The sequence below is a fragment of the Natrix helvetica genome (assembly GCF_964273705.1).
Source record: "Natrix helvetica genome assembly, chromosome: 3".
Classification (NCBI taxonomy): Eukaryota; Metazoa; Chordata; class Lepidosauria; order Squamata; family Natricidae; genus Natrix; species Natrix helvetica.
The window spans coordinates 2,552,757-2,568,798 of record NC_138549.1 but is presented as its reverse complement, the minus strand read 5'-3'; the positions used below and the strand labels follow the sequence as shown (position 1 = coordinate 2,568,798).

The following is a 16,042-nucleotide window of genomic DNA, read 5'->3' as shown; positions in this document are numbered from 1 at the left end:
AAACCCGATTCTAATATTTAAGTCGGTCAATACTCTTGGGGACCACTAAAACAACCTTAGAGTGTATTTGCACTTTTTAAACATACCATTGAGGTGATGAATTTGGATTGGCACCATATATTTATCATGGATAAAAGAGGTTTTTATTTTCCTCCTCCTTATTCCATAATCAGCTGGACTTTTGCTCTGCTAATTCTCAGAAATAGGAAGCATTGTAAAATAATTGGAAGGTTGCACTCTTCCGACCGAAGGATTCATCCCAAAGAAAGAATCTCCAAATCGAGAAGGAGAGATCTCACTTTAGCAGGGAAAACCCAAGTTAGAAGAGCCTTTAATCTAAGGTTTGTGAGTGTGGTATTGTGGGTGGGTGTGTAGACATGGGGAAGGAAGATCAATGGACCAGAAAGTGCATCATGAGGTTGACTTAAGAAAGTATCCGCTTTGACTCTATAGTTGGCAGGTGTAAAAGAATGGTACTTTTACAAAAAGAAATTTTTTGAAGTCAATCAATCAGAATAGAGCTGGAAGGGACCTTGGAGGTCTTCTAGTCCAACCCCCTGCTCAAAGATGAGACTCTGTTCTTCATATGTTTTAGCCTCCATTTCTAGCTGCTTTTTCACCTGATTTCTCTCCACTGGCCAAATTAGGTCTCATTCTAGATTTAGAATTATCCAGTAGACAAACAGACCAACAGATATTTGAGAAATAACAAGGCCAGCCCTCTGAATTCCTACAGAGGGGAACATGTCTTCAAAATTTCAGAATATTGCTAGGATTCAGAGAAGTGGCTTTGTCATGTCTCAAATTTGAGAATAATTATGGAGGGCAACCAGAACCTTTTGCAGAGATTTAAGCTGAGCAAAAATTTTGGAGGCAGCCTTAGCTCTTTGCTGTCCTCTAGCGCCGATTTGAATTTGGGTAACCCAGTTCTGGTCACAGCTGGAGAGGATATTTTCAAGTAAAATATGCCATCTGATCTTTGTAATCAAAGGAGTCACGTTTGGTCTGCATTTTAATCCAGAAAGAGTCATTGATGGGGCTTGGACTGGGGATCCAAACTGAGGGATGTCTGTCATTCAAATCTGTTTGCTAGTTTTGTTTTGTTTCAGTTTTTTCTCAGTTTTGAGATGGGACTGTAGCTGTGTAGGCAGGAAAATGAGGGTTTGGGTCAAAGGTGAATTTTGCTTACAAACAGCCCAATTCACAGTGCTCCATATGGTCATCTTGAATCTATTAGATGGCAGCTATCTGTCCATCATCTTCCCTAAGTATCATCCCTTTATTCTCATCTCTCTCTCTCTCTCTCTCTCTCTCTCTCTCTCTCTCTCTCTCTCTCTCTCTCTCTCTCTCTCTCTCTCTCTCTCTCTCTCTCTCTTTATCAGCTATCATCTGTGTCTGTCAATCTATCATCCTCTCTGTCTCTGCCTCTCACTCTCACTCTCTCTCATCTAGCTCTCATCTCTTTATCATCTATTGCCTGTCTAGCATCTCCATCTATCTATATTCGGCTCTTGGGACACAGCAAGTCCCATTGTCATGCTGATGAGCCCAATTGACAGGGGAGCTGATAAGAAATGGATCGCTCAGATAGAGAGACATTCTCTGTCTCTCTCTCTCTCTCACTGTGTTTTATCTGTCTCTGTCTCTCTTTCTCTCTGTCCTTCTCTGTCTTTCTTTCTTTCTTTTTTCTTTCTTTCTTCCTTTCTTTCTGTCATCTATCTATCTATCTATCTATCTATCTATCTATCTATCTATCTATCTATCTATCTATCTATCTACCTACCTACCTACCTACCTACCTACCTACCTACCTACCTATCTATCTATCTATCATCTCTCTCTCTTTCTCTCTGTGTCTCAGTGTTTTATCTGTCTCTGTATCTCTTTCTCTCTGTCCTTCTCTGTCTTTCTTTCTTTCTTTCTTTTTCTTTCTTTCTTTCTGTCTATCATCTATCTATCTATCTATCTATCTATCTATCTATCTATCTATCTGCCATCTCTTTATCATTTCTTGTCTGTGTCTGTTTGTCAATATATTATACTATCCTATCCTATCCTATCCTATCCCATCCCATCCCATCCCATCCCATCCCATCCCATCCCATCCCATCCCATCCCATCCCATCCCATCCCATCCCATCCCATCCCATCCATCCATCCATCCATCCATCCATCCATCCATCCATCCGTCTGCTGGTCTCCCTCCCTCCCCCCTCTCCTCCTGCTATAATCCCCTTATCATCTCTCTATCATTCTCTCTCCCTTGCTTATTTGTTGCGATAGAAAAAATGTTCGATTAACTCTAGCATGATGTCTACAAATCACCTCAGCCATGTAGCTCCCTGTTTGCCCATGACTATTCATCATTTGATACCCCAATTCTCCCAAAATATTCAATGGGAGGAGAGTTTGGGAGCAGCTCCCAAAAGAGATTAATTGACTCAGTTAGCTAACCCAAAGGAGGCTCCATTTAACCCTAAATAGACCCAGTGGTGCCCAGCCTAATTAAAGTTTGCCAATTACCTCAGTTTGACTCCAGAGTCTTCCAAGAAAAAGAACTGGAGAGGATGAATTTTAAAAAAAGAAGAACGAAGAAAAAACCCGAAGCTTTTCCAATATGTGACATATTGATCTGAGGACTTAAACAATGGCCATTTATTCCTCTTCTGATAAATACAGATTTATCACATCCGCCATGCAACTCCACTTTTAAGGCAGTTGCTAGGAGAAAAGCAAAGGTTTTAATGGTCAGATTTATGCCGGTAGGGACAAAATGAATAAACCAGTCTCCAAGTTGACAGCTAGTCAAGAAGTGCTTCAGGCATTAAGCCAAATTCAGCCAAATTCAGAGTGTGCTCCCTCCCTCCCTCCCTCCCTCCCTCCCTCCCTCCCTCTCTCTCTCTCTCTCTCCATTTTTTCTCTCTGTTCATTTCTGTTTTGTGTGTGTATGTGTGTGTGTGTGTGTATGTGTTGCTAGGTTATTAGTCAACCAAACAGACGATATCATGAAGATTCTTGCAAGTGAGTGGATCTAATATTAATATCTCTCTGGTAAAGAAGAAGTATTTTTTGCAAAATCAGGGGGTAAGTCAATAATGAACGGATTGGATTTCATATTGAATCTTTCAAACCCAGCTGGGTAGAAGAAATTGACTAGATATTTGCAAGTCAATGCCTCCTTTGCTGCTTGCTTCAGCTCATGTATATTTTAGCCTCAGCTGTCAGAAGACAAAGGGTTTGAATTGCAGAGGGAAAGCATTGTTAAAAATAAATGTATTTATGTATTTGGTGCTGTGTGTATGTGTCTGTCTGTGTGTGTGTGTGTGTGTGTGTGTGAGAGAGAGAGAGAGAGAGAGAGAGAACACCAAATACACATACACACACACACACATTTGAGGTGCTTCAATCTATGGAATATAACTATAATTTATTCTTTTTTCCAAGTTTCCTTCTGGAGTATTTGTTTTATTCTCACAGCCATCCTGTAAGAGAGATTAAACAGTGATGGGAATTAACTCAAGGCTATCTTTTGAACTTTGAGGGCAAATCAAAATTTAGGTAGCCCTGTTCTCAGAATAACAGAGTTGGAAGGGACCTTTGAGATCTTCTAGTCCAACCCCCTGCCCGAGCAGGAGACTCTATTCCATTTCAGACAAATGGTTGTCTGATCACTTCTTAAGAACCTCCACTGATGAAGCCCCCACAACATCTGGAGGCACCATCACAGCGGTGCTTTTGGAGAACTGTAGCTTCTACCTATAGTTTATGTACTTTAAGGTCATAAAGAGACGAAGAATAGCTTGGCCAAAGCACCTGAAGACAGAACAAGAAGCAACGGGTGGAAACTGCTAGCATTAAAGTAAAGCAATGCTGTCCACAAAGGTGAATTTATACTCCAGGAAGACATCATCTTGAGCCCTACATAAAGTCCCATCTTTGCACAGAGATAGAGATGGAGATGTTGGGAGGTGGAGATGGGAGATGAGAGGATGGAGAGTGGGGGTAGGGACAGAGAGAGGGCGGGGAGAGAGAGAGAAAGAGAGAGAGGGGGGAGAGACAGAGAAAAAGAGGAAAAAAAAGAGAGAGAGAGAAATCTTGCACAATGCTGTAACACAACTGATTTTTTAAAATAAAGCCAGGAGCCAAATTTATATATTTTTGGGTTTTCCCCCCATCAACAGCTCCTTTCCTGCTCGTAGTTGGAAACAGTCGAGATGGGAGAACGTGAGAATCAAAATCCTAGCAAACACCATTATCCTAAACTGCAAAGGGTACAAGTTCCTTCAAGTGAATGGGACTCTTTCTTGATGAAGGTAATGGAGTTGGTTAGCTCAATTTACAGGAGCCTGAAGTCGAGTCCTCCACTCTTGTGGCCCTTAGGAAGTCAATTTCTCAGTGCTCAGGAGAGGGGGTGCAGGCTGCCTTGATCCACAGAGTTCCTTTAACCGTTGAAACAGGCACATCCCTGAAGAGAGCTCCAACCTAATTGGCAGACAATTCCTTCATCCGCCTGTTTTCACAATTTGCTTAGGGCATAGATGGGTCAGGGGGCTGTGGGAATACTGGATAGGAGTCACGCCTGGAGCAAAACAACCTTCATCCAGTCAGTCACATCAAGGGATTAACTGAAAAGAAATGTGTACATAGAAATAATAGAAACAAATAGACATGGAAATCAAGGCAAATAGAAATAGAAATAGGAAAGGAAGGAAGGAAGGAAGGGAAGGAGGGAGGGAAGGGAAGGAAAGAAAGAAAAGAAAGGAAAGGAAAGAAGGAATAAAAGGAAAGAAAGAACAAAAGAAATAAAGAAAGACAGGAGAAAGAAGGAAAGGGGGAAGGAAGGAAAAGGAAAGGAATGAAGAAAAAGAAAGAAAAGGAAAGGAAAGGGGGAAGGAAAGGGAAAAGAAAGGAAGGAAGGAAGGAAAGGGAATGAAAGAAAAGAAAGTAAAGAAGGGAAAAAGGAAGGAAAGAAGGAAATGAAGGAAGGAAAGGAGGGAAAGGAAAGAAAGGAAAGGAAAAAAGAAAGAAAGAAAGAAAAGAAAGGAAAGGAAAGAAAAGAAAAAGGAAGGAAGGGAGGGGGAGGAAGGAAGAAAGAAAGAAAGACCACGCTGATCATATGTGGGTTTGATGAGCTGCTGCATTCACTCCAAAAGCCTGGGGTGTGGGTTAAAGGCCACTTTAAAGGAGAATATTTGTAGCTCAGGGTTGACACAAAGGCATCACTAGTCCTGACGATGTTCCCTAGCTGGGTCATGAAACGTCCGCAAGAAAACAAGCAAGCTCAGAGAGCACCAAGGAGCCCATAAGTCACTTTTTCCCAAGGCATTTGGCTGAATTTGGCTAGAAGTCCGAGGCGTGGCCTGCATTGTGCAGAGGAGGAGGAGGAGGGGATCAATTCCAGATTGCCCCGTCTGCCATCCCTAACTAGACCGGTCCTTGCCTTGGCAGGGTTTGGACGGCGGACAAAGACGCTATTTTTATAGCATCCTGAGCACCTACGACAGCCGGGGGCAGCGAGAAGCCTTGTGCCGCCGATACGCGATCAGCCTTCAGCGCCAAAACGCTCTGGGTGAGTATCAGCCGAGGTCGATCCAAAGAAATCTGGAGAGGCCAGGAGGGATTGCAAAATCTGGGGATTACGAGACCAGTTTTATGGGCCGTGAAAGCGCATCTCTCTCCCAGCCGGAGCTCATGCTGCTTCAGCAGGCAGGGTTCACGCAGCCTTTGGCCAAAAGCTTTATTCCACTCAGCGGGGCCAGGCCAAACATTCATGCGTGATGCGCCTCCGTGCGCTCTGAATGCTGTTTATGCCACATCCGTTTATCTTTAGTGTCTCTCCACCACCATGCTCCAAACACGCCCCCAGACAGCTGGAAAACAAATACTTTGGAATGAATCTTTCGCTATACAAAAAAAGGGAAAAGAATTCCGTCTTCAGTATATCTTCATGTACAAAGGTTGTCCTCGACTTATGACCACAATGGAGAACACAATGGAGCCGATTCTGCACAAGGCATGAAGCATTTTTCCGAGTGTACAGGTAGTCCTCGCCTTTTGACCACAGTCGAGCCTCAAACTGCCTGAAACCGTTGTTAAGTGAGTTTTAGTGAGTTTGCCCGATTGGACAGACTTTCTGGCCACAGACGTTAAGCGAATTGCTGCACTTGATAAGTTAGTAAGCCGGTTGTTAAGTGAACCTGGCTTCTCTATTGGCTTAGCTTGTCAGAGGGTCATGACCCTGGGACACTGCAATGGTCATAAGTATGAGTCAATTGCCAAACATCCGAAAGGAAGGTCTCCCTCTTTATTTAAAGCAAGAAAAGTGTGCAATTTAATCTCTAAAGAAAAAACATTTCCAAAATATTTAAATTCATTCCTAAATCTTAAATAAATACGATCCTACATAGGAGAGGCCAGAAGCAAAAGGCATTTGTTTCTGCAGACTTTCTCTTCAAAGTTATATTAAGAAATGTTTTTGGTATAGGTAATCCTATACTTATGACCACAACCAAACCCAAAATTTCTGTTGCTAAGTGAAACATTTGTCCTGTTTTTCGACCCTTCTTGCCACAGATGTTAAGTGAATCACTGCAGTTCTTAAATTAGTAACATGGATGTTAAGTTAATCTGTGAGTCGGAAGGTCGCAAAAGGGGATCACATGACCCTGGGACACAGCAACCGTCGTAAGTATGAATCCATTGCCAAGCATCCAAATTTTGTTCACATGGGGATGCTGCAACAGTCATAAGTGTGAAAAATGGCCACAAATCTCACTTTTTGTAGTGCCATTGTAACTTTGAACGCTCACTAAGTGAACTGTCATAAGTCGAGGACTGTCTGTATTTAAAGCAAGATAAGCGTGCAATTTAATGTCTAAAGAGAAACGTTTCCAAAACATTTGAAGTTCATTCCTAAATACCATTCTTGATAGGACAAAGCCAGAAATAAAAAGCAATATATTCAGTCGAGTTTCTCCTCAAAGTTATATTAGAAAAATGATGTTCTGGGAGGATTTTGACTTAGAATCGGAATCCACAGATGGACAATTCCTGTCTTTGGGGTGAGCCAAATGTCTGAACCTGCATGAAAAATGGGCCAGAATTTAAATGAGAACCTGCTTTCCTGCCCGATAATTTATCTCTTCATATATTGAATTTGATAAAAAATTCTCTCCGTTTGTTTTCCTTCCAGTTGTACAGATTTTCACCATTTTGGCTTGCTGTCTTTTTTAAAATGTCTTTTTTTTAAATGCTCAACCCACACCCCTAAAACCATTCCCCATCTCACTTTGGCTCAGCGTTGTCCCTGATAAAACAGGTGGCGTTTTTTAGACAACAGTCTTTCCAAGTTGGTTTAAAATGATGTGACCTTGAAGTGGCAACACTGCATGGCTTATGACAGAAATGTCCATGGAGAGTCTCAGTCATCTACCTATCTCCTCCTCCTCCTCCTCTTCCTTTTCCTTCTCCTTTTCCGTCCTCCTCTCTTCCTCCTCCTCCTCCTCCTTCTTCCTCCTCCTCCTCTTCCTTTTCCTTCTCCTTCTCCTTCCTCTCCTCCTCCTCCTCCTCCTTCCTCCTCCTCCTGTTCCTACTACTCTCCTCCCCCCTCCTGTTCCTCCAACTAGACTTTCTTCATTTTTCCAAAAAATAGAAGGATTTCAAAAGAGAGCTAACAACCAGATGACTCCAAGGAATATAAATCTTTCCATCCTCCACCTTTTAGTCAGAACTGAAGAGAAGCAAAATGTTTTCAAGCAAAAACAAGTTAACATCATCAGTGGCTTGATCAATGTCATCACTAAGCACTGATAATGTTACCTAGTTGGGTCATGAAACGTCTGCAAGAAAACAACCAACCGCAGAGAGCACCAAGGACCCCACAGTTCGAACCTGAGCTGCAAATATTGTCTCCTGTCATATCTACAAGCATTTTGGTGTCAGTAATAGTAATTCTTTCGATGCCAGTAATAGTAATTCCCAAGATTTTAGGCTAATGTACGTAGTTGGGAAAAATACCCTGGAGGGAAGAGAATAGCAAACGGCATATATTGTGGCCTTCAGTGGTGTCATTCATTTTTTTTTACTACCGGTTCTGTGGGCATGGCTCGGTGTGCATGGCATGGCTCAGTGGGCATGGCTTGCTGGGCATGACAGGGGATGGATATTTTAAAATCTTTATTCCCTCCCCGCTCAAGGGGAAGGATACTGCAAAATCCCCATTCCCTCCCCACTCCAGGGAAGGGATACTGCAAAATCCCCATTTCCTCCGGATCAGTTGGGACTCGGGAGGCAGAGAATAGATGGGGGCAGGGGCAGTCAGAGGCGGTATTTGCCAGTTCTCCGAACTACTCAAAATTTCCGCTACTGGGTCTCCAGAACTGGTCAGAACCTGCTGAATACCACCTCTGGTGGCCTTGCTAACTTCAAGGATACGCTTAGAAAGTCACCAGGCCTCAAGATGAGCTGACCACAGATTTAACTGAATCTGTAACAGCATTGTAGGTTCTTCAAATCAAAGTCTCTCCTAGCCATACCTGAAGAAACCTGGGCTCTTCCACCCATAAATTCTATTTCTGAATTATATAGTTCTTGGCTCGGTTGCAAAACTCTGGAAAAACTTTGTGTTAGTTTACTCGTTCTGTGAGTAATGAAATATGTGGACCAAACAGAAACAATTAACATAGGGGTAAAACTGGAAACCATTTTTTTCCCCTTTCTGGGAAACGATCATACGTTTACGGTTTGGTGAACTTGGATGGATGAAATTACAGGCCAACTTCAATTGGGGCTTTCTTTCAAACGTAGAATATAGGATAACTGTCTGCTCTAAACCATCCTGACTTATCCTGGTTTTAAGAAATGGCTCAGTTTGGTCCAGGTTGGTTTTCTCCTTCAAGAGAAATCAGATTCCCCCCCCCTGTCATTTTGGAAAGCAGAAAGTTGTTATTCTAAACAACACTGGATTATATCCAGAGGCAGGGTGCTTGTGTGTGTGTGTGTGTGTGTGAAAGAGTGTGTGTGTAAATTATAGAGAAAGAGGCCGATCTAAAAGGAATCGGGGACAGGGAGAAAGAGAGAGACTGACTGACTGACTGACTGACTGACTGGTATAGTAATTAATGATAAGAGAGAGAGAATGATACATAGAGAGAGAATGATAGAGAGAGAGAATGATAGAAAGATAGAGAGATGATAAAGGGATTATAGCTAGATATCTAGATATTTATATATATCACAGAGAGAGAGAGAGAGAGAGAATGAGAGAGAGAATGGTAGAGATATGATAAAGGGATTATAGCTAGCTAGATATCTATATCTATCTGAGAGAGAGAGAAAGAGAATGAGAGAGAGAATGACACAGAGAATGATAGATGATAAAGGGATTATAGCTAGATATCTAGATATCTATATATATCAGAGAGAGAATGAGAGGATGAGAGAGAGAGAATGAGAGAGAGAATGAGAGAGAGAATGAGAGATGATAAAGGGATTATAGCTAGATAGCTAGATATCTATATCTATCTGAGAGAGAATGATAGAGAGAGAATGATAGAGAGAGAATGATAGAGAGAGAATGATAGAGAGATGATAAAAGGATTATAGCTAGATATCTAGATATCTAGATATATCAGAGAGAGAGAGAGAGAATGAGAGAGAGAGAATGAGAGAGATGATAAAGGGATTACAGCTAGATAGCTAGATATCTATATCTATCTGAGAGAGAGAGAATGAGAGAGAGAGAATGATAGAGAGAGAGAATGATAGAGAGATGATAAAGGGATTATAGCTAGATAGCTATATCTATCTGAGAAAGAAAGAGACAGAGAGACAGAGAGAGAAAGAAACAGTTGTCTCATAATTAAGGCAAGGACAAAGTAGGCCGCCCTCATCTTTCGCTCCTACAATTATTGAAAACCGTGTCACATCACCGCGGGGACGACAGCTGCTGGCAGACCATCCTGGAGCTCTTCTTGCAATTAAGGGGGTTATTTGCCAACTTTGCAGTCTAGGCATGGCAGGGAACCTTCTTCACTCCGCTGACTTTTATGGCCTGGCCAACTCACGCTGTCTACCGTTGATGGCTCTCCACCTGTGCTTCAGTCATCCTGGACACTTTTAGTGTTTTGGGGGGACAAAGTAGCAACCGGCTATCAATAGAAGAGCTCGGTCCCCCCCCCCCCCCGCATCCCTTTCCCCCGTCCATAGCTGAGGTTGTTATGGGGTTTTTGGTCCACCTGATGATTTCCTGACCTCTTTTTCGAACCCATTTCCAGGGCTCATCACAAAGCAGCAAGTGGCATATTACGCTTCCTTCATCAAAGATTCAAAATCCAGCCCTCGGTCGAAGCGAGGAAGAAGGTCTCCTGCAAAGGCAGATGGCAGGAGAACACAGCTGCATTCCTGTCATTAAATATGAATCAAAGGAGCCACGGAGAACTCCCTCACCTGGCAAGCGAGGATGAATCATGGTTTGGCGCTTGGGGAAAACCGGGACGCTTTGCCTTCCGTCGCTCCGACATTTGCAAACAACAAAGGGCACGTTGGGAAGAAGAGATCCAACTTGACAAACTTGAACCCTGGGCCCTCTCTAACAAAATGAAATTCAGTATGGAGAAAAGTAAAGTCTTGCACTTAGGCAAGGAAAAACCCAAAGGACATATATAGGCTGGGTGAAACCAGGCTTAATAGCAGTCACTGAGAGAGGGATCTTGGAGTCTTAGTGGACAACCAGCTAAATAGGAGCCAACAATGTGAAGCAGCAGCCAAAAAAACCAATGCAATCCTAAACTGCATTAACAGAGGGATAGAATCAAGATCAGGGGAGATACTAACACCACTCTATAAAGCCTTAGTAAGACCACACCTAGAGTACGGTATCCAGTTTTGGTCACCACACTATAAAAAAGATGTTGAGTCTCTAGAAAAAGTGCAGAGAAGAGCAACCAAGATGATTAGGCGACCGGAGGTTAAAACATATGAAGAACGCTTGCAGGAACTGGACATGGTTAGTCTAGTGAAGAGAAGGACCAAGGGAGGCAAGACAGCAGTTGTTCCAATATTTGAGGGGCTGCTACAGAGAGGAAGGGGTCAAGCTATTCTCCAAAGCATTTGAAGGCCAGACAAGGAATAATGGATGGAAACTGAAGAAGGAGAGATTCAACCTCGAAATAAGGAGGAATTTCCTGACAGTGAGATCAATGAACCCATGAAACAGAAGTTGCCTTCAGAAGTTGTGGGAGCTTCATCCCTGGAGGCTTTCAAGAAGAGACTGGACTGCCCTCTGTCAAAAATGGTGTAAGGTCTCCTGCTTGAGTGGGGGTTTGGACTAGATGACCTGTAAGGTCCCTTCCAACTCTGTTGATCTATTAAATCTGTTAAAAATTTGCTTGGAGAGAGATTCCATCTTAACTCACGGATGAAACGGAGGGTCCTCGTGGAACCTTGCAAGATTGTGTCTCCTAAACCTTGCATTGAAACATCTTGTGGAAATTTTTGTGAAATTTTGGGTTCTTCCTTGTCTTGAGCTCTGCTGCGTGCCACAAGACGTAAACTCGGAGGAGCTGGGATTTATTGAGCGTTGGTCAGGAGGACTTGACATCTGGCGTGCACCCAAGGAGACCATCCGTGGAATTAGCAATGACCATGGGGAACATTATTGCAAGTCCAGCACAGCCTCCTCTGAATGCATAATCTTTATTTTGCCATTCATCCTAGAGAACAGATCGGTTTTTAAACCCACATGGGGAGCTTTGTGCAGACAGTAGCTTAATTTTATAGAGATCTGGTGATGCAGGTAGTCTCACATAACGACCACAATTGAGCCCAAAATTTCTGTTGCTAAGCGAGACCGTTGTTAAGTGAGTCTTCCCCATTTTGCGACCTTCCTTGCCACCATTGTTAAGTAAATCTTCTGTGGTTGTTAAATGAGTAACCCAGTTGTTAAATGAATCTGGCTTCCCCTATGACTTCGCTTGTTGGAAGGTTGCAAAAGGCTGCTGCAGTCATAAGTACATGCCAGTTGTCATAAGTCCCTTTTTCTCCACTGTTGTAACTTTGAATGATCACTAAATGAACTGTGATACATTGAGGACTTCCTGTATAAACGCACATCCAGCAAGTGTGCTCTGGATATAGAGATACATTCGAATGGAATTAGAATCAGAATAGAACTGGAAGGCACCTCGGAGGTCTTCTAGTCCAGCCCCCTGCTCAAGCAGGAGACCCTAGACCATTTCAGACAAATGGTTGTCCAATCTCTTCTTAAAAACCTCCATTGATGAAGCACCCACAACTTCTGGAGACAACTTCTGTTCCACTGGCCAACTGTTCTCACCGTCAGGAAATGTCTCCTCAGTTCTAAGTTGCTTCTCTCCTTGATTAGTTTCCACCCATTGCTTCTTGTCCTACCCTCATGTGCTTTGGAGAATAGTTTGACTCCCTCTTCTTTGTGGCAACCCCTGAGATATTTGAAGACTGCTGTCATGTCTCCCCTAGTCCTTCTTTTCATTAAACTAAATACACCCAGTTCAGTGATGGGTTTCTCCCACAAGCCACTAACCACAAAGCAGGCCACACCCACAGAGTAGGTTCCAAACTTTTTTGAAACCCACCCCTGACCCAGTTCCTGCAACCGTTCTTCATATGTTTTAGTCTGAAGAACAACAAAAAACAGGCTGAACCATATATATGGAACTGGGACCCAAAGTTGTATTTTGAAACTCTTCAGTAAAGTACATTGCTTTCTTATTGGGCATAAGCTTCCATTTCTTTAGGCAGCTCGATCAAGCTAGTATAAGCCACATTTTTGTGCCTGATTGTGCAGTTTAATGGGAACTGGTCTGGAGGAAGTTATGGGAAGGTAGCTTTACACACAAACTCAACAATGACAGTTTTGTGGACAGATGTTGTTTGTGTTTCTCTGTGGTATTAAAATTGTCATGACACCCCGGCAAAACATTCAGGTTGTCCTGGGAAAGGCAATCAAAACTTCGTATGTGGGTTTTATAGAAAAGCTGGGCATGAATTTAATAATAAATTCAATAATTCAATAATCCAATTATTGAATAAATTAAATAAACTCAAGGGGTTTAATGCAGTGGTGGGTTTCAAATTCTTTTTTTTGGAAATGATTGTCGATTAGCTACACACGCCGCCTGGCAGACTTAGCCAGGCGAGGCTGGGGGGGGGGGGGGGGCTTTCGGCCGTGTGGCGTATACCAGCTCGCGGCTTTCGTGAAAGCTAGCCTGCCGCTGCCGCCACCACCGCCCACCCGCTTTCGGCCACGCGGCGTATGGCAGCTTGCCACAGCCAGGCATGCTCAGTTCTGATTTAAAGCAACAGTATTTGTTTTTCTCCTTGGTTGAATCTCCCAGCTGAAAAGTGAGTTTCCTTCTTTCTTTCTTTTTTTCCTCTTTCTTTCTCCCTTCCCTTCCTTCCTCCCTCCCTCTCTCTTTCTTTTAGTTTTTAAAGCCTTTTTTCCCCTTGCCTGAACTGGCACGGGGAAAAAATCTTTTTTTAAAAAAGCTTCTGACAGGGAAACAAGTTTGGGGCCGGTATGCCAGAATTTTACTACCTCTTTTGGCGCACCATACCACATATACTCTGACGTGCACTTTATCCCGTTTAGAGCGCTGCCAGATAACTCGTTTCCAAGCACAGGGCAAAAGAAAACTTGTTACAGAGTCTTTTATAATCACAAACAGAACTTTCCGGATCGAATGAACAAATTGTTTCCTGCAAAAGCCCCCTCCCCATTCGTTCCTCTTTTGTTTCCTACAGGAGGGGCCAATCATCTCCGAGCCTTACTCCCAAGTCGACCCTGTTTTCTTAATTGTTCTTGTCTTCTGGCAGCTCTGCGCATGCGCACACTGGGAACAGGCTCCCCCTGTTCCTCTGCCTCACTGATGTCGAGCTCCTTCTCCGCCTCCAACGCAGAGCCCTCGTCTGAGCTTTCCTCAGCCCCCAGGACTGGGCCAGGTTCCTCCCCAACCTCCTCACTCTCCAGCTCTCCTGCCCGTTCCACTGGCTGCCAGAGGGCCGCCACATTCATAGCTTGAAAGTGATCTTCCGGGGAAGCCCCAAGTCTACCGTGGGAGACATTTCATCTGCATTAAATCACCAAAGTTTGGTGGGGCCCTTGTCTTCTCGGTGACCTTTGACGAGCCTCTGAGTCAATGTTTTGGTGGGAAGCTGAGAACAAGGGCCCTGTGTTGAAAGAGTCAAGGCTGTTGCGAATCCAGCGGAAATAAAAACGACTCCTTTGCATGTTTCTCTCAAGGTTGGCTTCGTTTTCCTTACAGGAGACCCATCTTCAGGCTGCAAATAATCACAACTTCGGCAGCCATTCGGTCGCTACCTCCTCAATGGGAGGACAAGGTTCCCAGACATTGTAGATGACTACCTTCCAGACTGTTCCAGGATAACTCGCGTTTGAGGTGGCTTGTGGTTTACAACTGCCTTATGTGGGGTTTGTAATGAAAAGAGAGTGGATTAGAGGCGTGGTGGGTTTTTCAAGGATTTGTGGCGATTCCCCACCCTCAGAATCAGAATCGAGCTGGAAGGAGCCTTGGAGGTCTTCTAGTCCAGCCCCCTGCTCAAGCAGGAGACCCCATACCATTCCATACAAGTGGCTGCCCAGTCTCTGGACAGAAGGCTGCCCTTCTTAAAAACCTCCAGTGATGAGGTGCCCACAACTTCTGAAGGCAACTTCTGTCCCACTGGTTCATTGTTCTCACAGTTAGGAAGTTTCTCCTTAATTCCAGGTTAGAGTAGAATAGAATAACAGAGTTGGACCTTGGAGGTCTTCTAGTCCAACCCCCTGCCTAGGCAGGAAACCCTATTCCATTTCAGACAAATGGTTGTCCAACATCTTCTTAAAAACTTCCCATGTTGGAACATTCACAACTCCTGGAAGCAACTTCTGTTCCACTGATTAATTGTTCTAACTGTCAGGAAGTTTCTCCTCAGTTCTAAGTTGCTTCTCCCCTTCATTAGTTTCCACCCATTGCTTCTTGTCCTGCCTTCAGGTGCCTTGGAGAATAGAGAATGAATGGAGAATGGAGAACTCACTTACCCTTGTCTCGCTTAGCAACAGAGATGGGGTGCTCCATTGTGGTCGAGGACTTGTCCGGATTTGCCCTTGCCAGCAAGTGGGCATTTTTTTAAAAAAAATTCACCCTTATGGACCTGAATTTTAATCATTTCTCTCTGGATCCTGGCCCGTCTTGTTAGCAAAACTGGCAGATGGAAATCCCAACAGCAAAAATCGATGCGGCTTTGCATGTCCCGTAATAGTGCTCTAAATTAAATTGTCAGAAAGGAAATAGAAAAATGAGCCGTGTTCGGGTTGACATTTGACAAGCCTGGTTATAAATAAGCCGCGTTAAACAGGCAGGGGATGGAACAGCCCCTCCCTCCTTGCTTTTATTCAACGGGGGGTCCACCGCCGTGGTGGGTTGCTCTTACCACCGCTACCGGTACGCTGCTCGTGGTCTGTTTGTGCACCGCATGCACAGATTAGGCACCCCTGTAACACCCAGCTGCTTGTTGGAGGTCACGCATGCTTCTCACGCTGTGTGCGTGTGCGCAATGGGCCGGGTTGCTTCGGAAACTGGTACGGAGCGTGGGTGGGTGGGTGGGATAACCTTGCGGCTTCGGGATAGCATCCTTAAATGCTGGGAAAAATATATATTTGGCTGGAAAGTGGATTGGCGTCAGGTTTATTGCGTCCTCTGAGCCAAAAGGCAACGCCCTAGGCCCGTGATGGCAAACCTATGACACGGGTCCCACAGGTGGAACACAAAGCCCTCTCTGTGGCCACTGCGCAGGTGCCTCCCGCTGGCCAGCTGATTTTCGGGTCTTTGCCACACATGCAGGAGATGCATGAGGGGGTGTTGCATGTGCATGGTTTGGAGGTGGGGGTCATGTGGGGGTGTGGCACCCTCCCCGAAGCCCTGCTTTTGGTCCCAGGAGGCTTCAGGGAGGCCTGCTAGGCCCAAAATGGGGCGCAGAGGGGTCGTGTGTGGGGCAGGGGGAGAGTGCG

General features: G+C 44.2%; 1 protein-coding gene across 1 annotated transcript; it reads left to right on the top strand.

Annotated features, from left to right (window-relative positions):
- The first annotated feature begins 2,996 nt into the window (after positions 1-2,996).
- On the top strand, positions 2,997-11,260 carry FAM216B (family with sequence similarity 216 member B). The gene is made up of 4 exons (XM_081949379.1): positions 2,997-3,084; positions 4,182-4,313; positions 5,449-5,569; positions 10,275-11,260. Exons 2-4 carry the CDS (start codon positions 4,215-4,217, stop codon positions 10,409-10,411), a joined length of 357 nt encoding a protein of 118 aa, XP_081805505.1. The 5' UTR covers positions 2,997-3,084; positions 4,182-4,214; the 3' UTR covers positions 10,412-11,260.
- Positions 11,261-16,042: the final 4,782 nt, after the last annotated feature.

What these genes read in the sequence shown, in the direction of transcription:
- FAM216B (XM_081949379.1), top strand. Translation starts at nt 4,215, where the DNA reads ATGGGAGAACGTGAGAATCAAAATCCTAGCAAACACCATTATCCTAAA. An exon ending in GGGACTCTTTCTTGATGAAG is followed by an intron (nt 4,314 to 5,448) that starts GTAATGGAGTTG and finishes TTGCCTTGGCAG; the next exon opens with GGTTTGGACGGCGGACAAAG. An exon ending in TCAGCGCCAAAACGCTCTGG is followed by an intron (nt 5,570 to 10,274) that starts GTGAGTATCAGC and finishes ACCCATTTCCAG; the next exon opens with GGCTCATCACAAAGCAGCAA.